The sequence below is a fragment of the Pteropus alecto genome, unplaced genomic scaffold (assembly GCF_000325575.1).
Source record: "Pteropus alecto unplaced genomic scaffold, ASM32557v1 scaffold12, whole genome shotgun sequence".
NCBI lineage: Eukaryota > Metazoa > Chordata > Mammalia > Chiroptera > Pteropodidae > Pteropus > Pteropus alecto.
The window spans coordinates 2,557,615-2,567,853 of NW_006432669.1; the positions used below are offsets into that span (position 1 = coordinate 2,557,615).

Here is a 10,239-nt window from a genome sequence, read left to right on the forward strand (position 1 = left end):
TTTGTTGGAGACAGGGTTTTACTTTCTATTTTTTATGTTCACATATTGTAGATTTTTTTTTTTATAAGAAGCATGTATTTCTGTACAGAAAAAGTTGAATGAAGTAAGTGAAGTTTATTTAAAGAATCATTTCACTTTTCTGTTGTTTCACTAAGTAAATGCTGGTAGGAAGTATATGAAAATATGAGGTTTTTATAGTTGTCAACCTTTACAAATTTTGTATTTAAGCCTATTCATAACAATTCACATTTAAATACTATTAAATATTATATTTAAAAAGTTCTATGTATGGCTTTCTAAATGAGCTATTTTATGTTTACTTTTAAACATTTGGAAAAAAAGAGTTACAAGGACAAAACTTTAAATCTCTTAATTCTGCCACCCAAAGACAAGCAATTTTAATTTTCTTGCTTTTGAATTTATGTAAGTATACAACAAGCTATTTTACATGTATTACGTTTACCTACAGAGCATAGTTCTTGTACCGCTTTATTAATTCTAGAGCACCTTTTAAGTAGTTACCTTTTCTAACCAGATTTCTTTTTATTTTAGCTTTCACATGTACATGAATGATTATCTTAGTTTTATCTATATAGTTCAATAGAACGAAAGGTGAGAGAGACCTATTTTCTTTTTGAGGGTTTATCGAGAAATCGACTTTCACTTTTTTTTTTTAAATTGGAGATTGAAATAACTGCAACAGATATAATTTCCAGTGAATTACAGTTTTTGACATTTTAAAGTAAAACCGCTATATCATTCTTTTAGATTTAGCCATCAGATACTTGTATTTCCTTTTTATTCTAGCTGTTGATGTCCTCTAGCCAGACTACCAGGAACACACCTGTAGTTGAGCAAAGCTGGGTGATTTTGACTTGTGGTGGTGAGGTAGAATGCCATGACAGGGGACCATAAGATGTTTCAATAAGTGGGTATTAGAAGTTACTGTAATATTTGGGCTTGTATTAGGTGATTTGGGGGAAGATTCAAGGAAATGGGGCTTTGCTTAGTATTGGATGTTATCAGGGAACAGGGTAATTCTATTTTGGGATACCTAAAAAATTCTTATTTAGGAGGTAGAAATAATGGAGTGAAGCCAATTAAAGCTGTAATAATGAAGCAGCAGTCACTTCTGTTAGTCAGGATAAGGAGATTCTTGGTCATTTTTGTGGTCTGGACAATAGTCATGATTTTTTCTATGTTCAGAAATGAGTACGAGTAGTCTATTTTTTTTCTTGATCCATCATCATGGTCACAGAGTGGACTTTTCTGATATTGGTGTTCTGTGAAATCGTTAATGTTTAACAGGAGAACACCAAGGCCCTGCTGATTGTGCCAGATCAGCTCCTGGCTCGGGGGCTGCTTTTCTCCTCTCATAATCAGCCTCAGATTTATATTGTTTTTATCATAGAAGGGAGGGTCTTAGTTTCGTTACTTCTCCATTCCCTCCCTAGCACTTTGTTCGGGTCCTCATCAGCTCACCTTTATATCTTAATAGCTGTTAGATGGCATCAATAACTTCAAGCTCTGCACCCTTGCTTTTGTAGGAAAGCAGAAAATGTTGCCTTCCTCTTAGCATGGAAAGATTGCTTTAAGGCATTGCTTTCATAATGTTACTTTGTTTTTATGAAGCTCCTAATGGGTCTCTACTGTCACTGAACCATTTCCAAACCAATGACAGTTATTTCTCTTCCAACTACTTTCAAGGACCTATTCATTGAATTCTTTAGTATCTTAAATAACTCTGACTCTGCTCTTTTCTCCAATTTTTGTTTTTCACTTTCTACCACTACTCAAATGCTACCCTGTTCATTCATCTCTCCTCTGAGGTTATCTTGGTATATTATAGAGAGTAGTATATAATTGTGTGTGAATTAAAAAAACCCAGATTAATTTCCAATGTCCCAACTAGCTTTTGAAATGAGATACTTAAGAAAAAATAACTCACTATAAAATTTTACCATCTTATCTTCTTTACTTAAAATTCTAGTGTGTTATAGAAGCTACCAAATAACAGTTAAATGGTTCTTTCACTTATGTCATAGTAATATATTTTTAAATGAACTATATAATATATTATATAGTAATATATTTTTAAATTTCAGTCAAGGTTAAGGAGGCTGTGATTGGTATTAGCCTTATTCCTACTTTAATGTCTATAATATAGATATTTTATAAGTAAATATGTACATACACACACAGATACAGATATACATGTGTGTGTGTCTGTGTCCTGGGTTACCCTTTAGAAAACATTTCCTACACAAACATTTAAGAAACATACTTTTAATGTGCATGATCTCTTAATAACATGGCGATAATGAGACAGAAATTTTTAGTTTATATTTGGTGGAGCAGTTTTAATTTTTAGAGCCATAGCTAATCATATGCCTTAGCTGGCATTTTCGTAAATGTTGGCTGCTGGACATAAGAGAAAAATTAACTCAGTATACCTGAATTATTAATAGTGAGACAAAATATAATTTTATATGTATTTTAGTATCTCAAATATAATTATAAATGATAGTTCATAATAAAAGCAATGCATGCTCATTGTGATTTTAGAAAGCATTAAAAGTTAAAAAGAAAATTCCTCTGTGTCCTACCATTCATAAGCAACCACTGGTTGTCCTTTTTATATGTTTTTCTCAACTTTGAGATCATACTGTATTTATGATTGAATATTCCTGTTTATTCACTTAAAACGATGACAAACTATTTCACATCACATTGGCTCTTTTCAAAAGAGTTTTATTCATAAAATAACAATGACACCTACAGTTTTCCAAGAAAAAAAAGTATATTGTGCTGACTGGTAAATGTTTGAATAATAAAATGAATGATTTTTTTCTGTTCATTTTTTTCTTTTTGGTCTAATATAAGGAAACTCTAAAAGCAAAATATGAAAGAAAATTGTAGGAAAGCAGGAAATGATGCTTTCTGGTGCCAAGATTTTGATTTGTCATAATGCATACCTTTTTTCCTTCCATTTCAGTCAAGGTTAAGGAGGCTGTGATTGAGAATCATGCAGTATTAAGTTATGCCGTGGAGGAAGAAGAACATACATATCTGAGTCCAGCTGTGAAGCCAGATAGTAAGGTTAGTAATGTCTTAATGTGCACTGCATTGTTAGAGTTATTTGGCTTTATATTCTCTTTTGTTTTGTTCATAGAAATGAACATTTGTTAAATGTTAGTGTTCTCTGAGATCTACTTCTAAGTGGATCAATGATGAAAATAGCCAAATCTGAGCATCAGAAGACCTTCCAGTCTACCTGATGCATGATCTCTATAGTTCTGAGAAGCAAAAGTATAAACAATAGGAGTGTGTGTGTGTGTGTGTGTGTGTGTGTGTGTGTGTAAAAGTAACAGTGGGTAAGTGAGGATTTGCTGATGAATGAATGAGATTTGGGGTTGGGGAGTTATGTGTGCATGAAAGGCTAATCAGTTCTGAGCAATGATGAAAAGGTGTTACTACTGACCTTATAAATATGAAGGTTTCTACACTTGATCTGAGCTCAGAATTCGTAACTGCCGATATTGGTGATTTGGGTTTTTCTCCAGATATTATTTCCTACATTATGGTCTATTGTTCTCTTTAATTTTTAGGCTGACACACAAGAGATTTATCATGAGCCATTGTCTTCAGTAACTGTTTCTACTGGGAGCTTAAGTTATGAAAACATAGATTTGAGCTTTACAGATCCAGGTAATAATGTCAAAACATTTGTGAATAAATTGAGAGACAGCATCCGTTCAGTTGCAATACAATGGTGAGAGCAAACATTGCTTTTGACATTGTGCTGAGAGGGACTGTTTCTTTGAATCTCAAAAGTAAAGTTTGGACAGTATGATATTCTAAACATTGGAAGTCACAGGCCTGCAGACCCTTGAAGATGGTCTGTAGATCACCAACACTTTGAAAAGCATCTGCTAATGTCACATTTTCCCATTCAGTGGGAAGCTATTTGAGCAAATTTCTTGGTTACAGTGACCCCTTATAAATGTATATCGCTGTGCCTCTCTGCCAAAATTTACCTCTAAGGAAGTACCCAGCCACTAAAATTTTCATTAAACTCAATTTTCAGAATCATTTTCAGAGTATGTGGACCATAGGGAACAAGAATCTACCACCGGCAAAGAAGAAGAAACAAATATTTTAAGTTCTATAGTTCCTCCATCACAAGTTATTTACCAAAGGCAGGCCTCTTGGGACATTCATAAACCTATGTTGGCTGCAGTGGAAAAATGTACATCTGGTCAAGCGCACGTTCAGCAGATGATAGACAAGTACATAAATGAAGCAAATTTGATGACTCAAAAAGACTTGCGGGGTAAAATTATTTTGAACAAATACTTTCATATAAACTGTTTTTAACTTTAAACCTTTCATTCTTTTTAGTTTTAAGTAGTGATTGTTTGAGCTCCACATTTTTATGGCCTGCCACAGCACAGTTATGCTATGGAAAACAGAGCGTTTAGTGAGAGAGAAGATTTGGAACAAATTAGACAGAAGGACATGTAGAAGAGTGTAGCAGATCTTCCATTACAGTTGCAAAGTTAGATAACAGCCTGAGGCAGTATGTATTGCCAATATTGAGAACAAGAGCTCAGAAATCACTCAGACCTGGATTTGACTCCTACTTTGACCGTTTTACTAGCTGTGATATTGCGTGGCCCATAGTAACACTCAATACAGTAAAAGCTCAGTACTAAGTAAAAGCTGCATATGGTGAGCTTTTTTTTTTAATCATTGACCTGAAGTGAGCTAAGTGAGAATAACAAAGCTTATAACAAAGCAGTGATTATAATGGCCTCTCAGTCCTAATTAATTTCATAAGACTTTGGGCCTTGTAGAAATGGAGACATATTTGTCAAAGGTTTTGGTCACTGAGAATATCCCTATTTTTTGTATGTTGAAAATAATGGTACTACTTAATCTGAAAACATCTGCTGATAATGAAAAAAAATGGAAGCAATTTTGTTGAATTTTAGAGTTACTTAAAAGTAAGCTTTTATGAATATTTCTTAGTACTACTTTTCTTGGCTTTATTTTAAAAATAAATTTATATTTTTTTCTCAAAATGCCAACAGTTGATCTTGACTTTCCAGAATTGGAACACATTTTTCCAAACTTGCATCATCAGCTGTTTAAACCCTTAGAACCACATCCAGATTTTGATTTGTCATCATTATCCTCTGGGATTTCTCAAGAGAGCAGAGACTTTTACCAGGTATACTAAAGTATATGCTTCATTGCAATGAATTTTCAAGAACAGTTTGTTAAATTTTCTTCTGTTAGAAGAGAACAAATGGTTGTTAACCTTGGCTGCCAATTGGAATCATGTGGTAAGCTTTTAAAAATCCCAATACTCAGGCTGCACCCCAGACCAATTAAAACAGAATCCCTAAGAGTGCTCAGATTTCGGGATTTGTTTTTAAAGCTCCCCAAGTGATTCTAATTTAGAACCAAGATTGAAAATAGCTGCATTAGTATTTTGTCCTGTTAGCCTTATCTCCATCTAGTGAGTATGACCCATACAAGCCTTGAGAATATTTTTAGTTTGTTTTTAGTATTTTTGTTTGTTTTTTACTTTAATGGAATTCAGCCTTGAACTGTTCAGGTAAATATAATTAAAGTCTCTTTCTATACAGTAGAGGAGCTAAGATTCAAACCTAGGTCTTTCTACTTGTACATCCTGACACCCCAGGCTGCTGCACATAGTTTTGCTTTTCAGAAAATGACATCATGTTCTACACTCAATCTGGTTAATTCTGTAGTCTCTTTCATATTGATTGAAATGGAAGAATTGGGTTTGAATAAGCAAATTAGTGTGATAGTGAAGTGGCAATTAAGGAGTACTATCAAAGAACATAAGGATTATTGTCTCAACTTATAATAAATAACCAGTATTTCAGCGTTTCCCTGTTCTTTTCTTCAGAGCTCAGACTCCTCATGTGAAAGCCACCATGCAACTATGTCATCCAAAAGTACAGTTTCTTTTACAGCACTGAGGACCAGCCTGCATTCTCCTCTTAACATAGGCCTGAATCAGCAACCTGACCCTAACTTGGCTCACACTGCAGCTCACAGTTTTCCCACAGAAAATATTATCGAGGGTATGTATGATTAAGTTGGAAAAAAATACTTTTTTCTTGGTTGCTTGGAAATTGTGCCTAGCAGCTCTTGGTTTGTCTCTATTCCTGTCCACTTCCCGGTCCCCAGTGTTACAAGTTCTATTTCTTTGTGTATTTGTTTAAATAGTAATACATGCTGAGTTTGTATTTTCAGTCATGAACTCGATAAAATAAAAAAAAAGTCCTGTCTCTTGCTCACTTTCCATAACTCAACCCTTACAGTTAAGTTTAAATATCCTTCTGAAACTTTGTACAAATTTTATACATACACACACCCACACACATACACTATACATGAGATACACATTCATGTTTTAACCTAACTCCTGTTATAACAAAATCAATATTTGCTTCTCTTACGGGGGAAGATGTCCTCATAGCCATATTTTTTAAATTAAATATTAGGAAATACATTGCGTGAGTAGTGGAGTTATTTGAAAAATCACTGACCATCCTTTAGCTTTCTCTTCGTGTTTACAAACATGAGCTTCCTCTCCTAAAATTGTAGGAAGTAACCTTTGCAGTTTACTCAGACTGTCAGGGACTATATCTCTATTTAAGTTTTATAACATATGATGATTAACTGATTTCTTAAACTTCTTAATGCAGGATCTGAACAATCTTTTAAACAACTTCTGCCAGAATTTTCTTCCCAGGAGGGGAGCCAGCATGCTGATCTACCAAGTATTTTTAGCATTGAAGCAAGAGATTCTTCCCAAGGCATGGACAATCAGAACTACTCCTCTGAACAGACTGAAATACTACAAAATAAGAAAAAAAGTGTTCATTTCCAGCTTTCTGTAGGAAATTTTCCAGATTCAGTTTTCAGTTTATCTGATGAGGCTAATGTATTTCATCAGTTAAATCTACAGCATAGCCCTCCGCGTAGTTCTACCTCTAGTGCATGCTCAATGAAAGACCAACTAGAAGACAGGAAAGAAAGACTGGCCTTTGGAGAACTATCAGAAAGAGGGGTTGATCCAGTGTTACAAAGTCAAGGACTCATTGATGATAATAAAACCTGTGGGGTTTTAAATACAAATCCATCTGTAGAGGAAACTGACTCACAGCTATGTGTAAGAACAGTGGAGATGGGAATTCAGACACCATATTCATTAACTCTTCAGAATGAAAAATATTTTGAGAACTCAACTAAAGCAGAAACTCCAAAAATCACACAAAACCTCTCTCAGCTATCACAGTCTGAGCCGTTTTTAAGTTCTGGTTCATTTTCACTACAGAGCTCTATTCCAGTCTGGGTAAGTAAAATCTGTGTTGTATAAATAACATTTAAATTCCCTGAGGTACGGTGGCTAGCATATGCTTCAGCCCTGTGTTGAACTTCATTGCACTGCGTTGACTTAAATGTTCTAGGTTTCAACTCGTCACCTGAATATAGTATTGTCCTTCCACAGATAAGAGATTGTAAGAGATTGAAGATGTTTTAAGAGATTGAAAATAAGGGCTACATCTAGACCACGAATATGATTTGGTTGCTTTTACATTTTGTTTTTTTCAACTTACTTTGTAGTCTTTCAAAAAAATCTTGTTCAATGTTTGAAAGATGGCATCTCCCTTATTCTGGCAGCAGTTGCCTACATTTGGCTGCAATCCAATAGCTGCTGCTCCTTTTAGATGGGATGTACCCTCTGATTCTGCACAGCCCAGTTAACCTGTACTTATCTGTCCAGCCTTGTGAGCATTTGAGTTTGTAATCCTTGCAGATATTTTCAGAGAAATGTTATTTTACCCATCCCCAGTGTTTCTGAAAGTAGAGGTGTACTATCTTGGTCTGCTGTTCTATAATTGCACAGTATTTCATTTTGAATGTTTAAGGCTATTTAGCTTCCTTTTTAATTTTACTACACAGGAGACAGAGTCTGGCCATGGCATAATGGAAGAACCAGAGCTTACATTAGTAAGCACCAGTGATGTCAGTATTGCTGAAGTGGATTTTGCAAACTTAACCCTTGGAGAAAGGAAAGAGAATGAGGCAGAAAGTTTTCAGGTAATACACCTCATTTAAGCAGGAACCCATAGCTGAGGATTGGGAAATAGAAAAGGATAATTGTTCTTTTCACTTCTCTCCACATGGCATTTTTTTCTTCCATAATTGTTTGCAAACTAATTTCCTTCCTCATATTAGTTTGCAGTTTACTGCTCAAGTACAAACTACTAAGTGAACAGGAGTCTTAATTTGCTCACAGCCAAAACTGAGAGCTGACAGCAAGTCTCTCAAACCCCCAATAATATTGTTTAGTAGCATGTAGTAGTCCTAAATATGTGTATTTCTGATATAATAGATTTCATTCAGACTTAAGTTGGAACTCTTGCCTTCCATTCTCCAATGAAAGATACTTTGTTCCAAAGCTGAGGCAGCACAGGTGCTCTAGAACAGTGGTCCCCAACCTTTTTGGCACCAGGAACCGGTGCTCCTATGAGAATCTAACGCCTGATATGAAGTGGAGCCGAAGTGGTGATGCTACTGCTGGGGAGCAGCCGCAAACACAAATGAAGTTTCGCTGGTTTGCCTGCCGCTCACCTCCTACTGTGTGACCCACTTACTAACAGGCGATGAACCAGTACTGTGCTCTAGAAAATGGATAAGGAAATCCAAACCAGAGGTAGAATGTTGTTGTTTTGGAAGTTTTTTCACTTTTCAGTCCTGATGTAAAAATAAGAACGTATTTCAAATCATACTGACTGCATGTTTCTGTACTGCTTGTCCACTACAAGCAAACCATTTGATTCTTGCCTGGCTCATAATTCCAGTTCTTATAAGGCAGTCATGAATAGAATTCTACTATTAATGTAATCTTAATTTAGTCTCCAGGTTAATGAAGAATTTGTTGTATGCAAGTCTTTAATTTTTGTGGCCTAAAGCCAAATTAGAATGGACTTCACCTCTGATAATTATGATTACTGACAAGGGTATTGAGGCAACAGACAAGTAGTGAGGATATAGTAGAGGTGATAGGATGGCAGGTAGACTTAGTAATCTTCTCTAGTATTGCTGGTAACATACAGTCTTTTCAGAAATAAAACCATTTATTAAATACTTCCCCTTCCCAGAAAATTCAGACCTAAAGCTATTGAGACAGATATGAGGGGAACACAAAGCAGTGAACAAGTGAGAACTAGAGCCAAGTTAATTGGACATAGCATCTTTTTGTCTTCCCAAGGGAATCAGGGTTTAGATAAAACCTGGTTAAGTTTAGAGCCTTTGCTATACAATGAGGTGAAAAGTGGTAAATTCATCTATGACTTTTTTGTAATTAGGTGAGTGAATTTCTGCCTCTTGTATCAGAAACAGAAACCTCAGATTATCCAGCTGTATCAGAGCATTCTGTGGAGAAGCCAGCTATAGCATCAGCAGGTATGCCCTGAGCATCTGAAATGGTTAGTAAATTCAGGGGCTCACGGGAGTTCTCTACTCAAGTTCACAGCCTCCACTTTTCTAGGTGGGATAGGTGGGAAGTAGGAATCTCATAATCTTGCATACTGCTGACGTAAAAAATTTCAGTGAGAAGAAAGTAGCTTCAAATTTGTTTTAACAGGAACCATTCCCAAGTTTACACCTATGCCAGGAAGCTTACAAGAAGCATTTGTAAAGAAAAAAAAATCATTTATAGAGAGATCCTCTCAGAGACAGAAGGAAATAAAGAATAAAATTCGTGTCTCAGAAAATTCTCCAAGCAAAATAGTTAAGGGGAAACCTACAGGTATGTTCTGAAAAACATTTGTATCATTTTCCAAAAATAGAATCTCTCAAATCAAATCTGTCCATCTGCTCAGGTTCATCTGTGAGTTGCCTAAAAGGTGTGACTAGAGTGTTACTTCCCCAAGACAGAAAGACTGCACAAGCCCTCATGCACCAAAGAGCTCTAAGGTATGTATATATGAATAATAAAATATAATTCACATTTCTGAAATATTTGCCTTTAATTCCATATAAATTTCTTACAGATTATACAATCAGTTAGATGAGAAAGCAAAGCAAGATGCTTATGCCCAAAATAGAGCAAGGGCAAAAGAATTTCATAAGGTAAGCAGGGCCCCCTACAACTTTTCAAAAAGTCAAAAAGGTTCAATGCAACTGTTA

General features: G+C 35.3%; 1 protein-coding gene and 2 non-coding genes across 5 annotated transcripts in view; all 3 read left to right on the top strand.

The window, feature by feature from the left end:
- CEP295 (centrosomal protein 295) overlaps positions 1–10,239 on the top strand; it is a 50,281-nt gene that overhangs the window by 39,895 nt on the left and 147 nt on the right. The window contains exons 19-29 of one of the 3 annotated variants that reach the window (XM_006907474.3): positions 2,996–3,099; positions 3,609–3,708; positions 4,088–4,333; positions 5,094–5,233; positions 5,942–6,119; positions 6,747–7,396; positions 8,008–8,145; positions 9,417–9,513; positions 9,695–9,859; positions 9,933–10,026; positions 10,104–10,182. In XM_006907474.3, the coding sequence (XP_006907536.2) occupies positions 2,996–3,099; positions 3,609–3,708; positions 4,088–4,333; positions 5,094–5,233; positions 5,942–6,119; positions 6,747–7,396; positions 8,008–8,145; positions 9,417–9,513; positions 9,695–9,859; positions 9,933–10,026; positions 10,104–10,182 (1,991 nt within the window). Of the gene's footprint in view, positions 1–2,995; positions 3,100–3,608; positions 3,709–4,087; positions 4,334–5,093; positions 5,234–5,941; positions 6,120–6,746; positions 7,397–8,007; positions 8,146–9,416; positions 9,514–9,694; positions 9,860–9,932; positions 10,027–10,103; positions 10,183–10,239 lie in introns of those variants that run through there. The other 2 variants (XM_015585976.2, XM_015585977.2) reach the window with 2 other exon arrangements.
- Positions 3,223–3,302, top strand: LOC112476260. Its single transcript, XR_003045014.1, has one exon. It is a non-coding gene; the product is annotated as a small nucleolar RNA U2-19 (small nucleolar RNA).
- LOC112476258 lies at positions 3,452–3,520 on the top strand. Its single transcript, XR_003045013.1, has one exon. It is a non-coding gene; the product is annotated as a small nucleolar RNA U2-30 (small nucleolar RNA).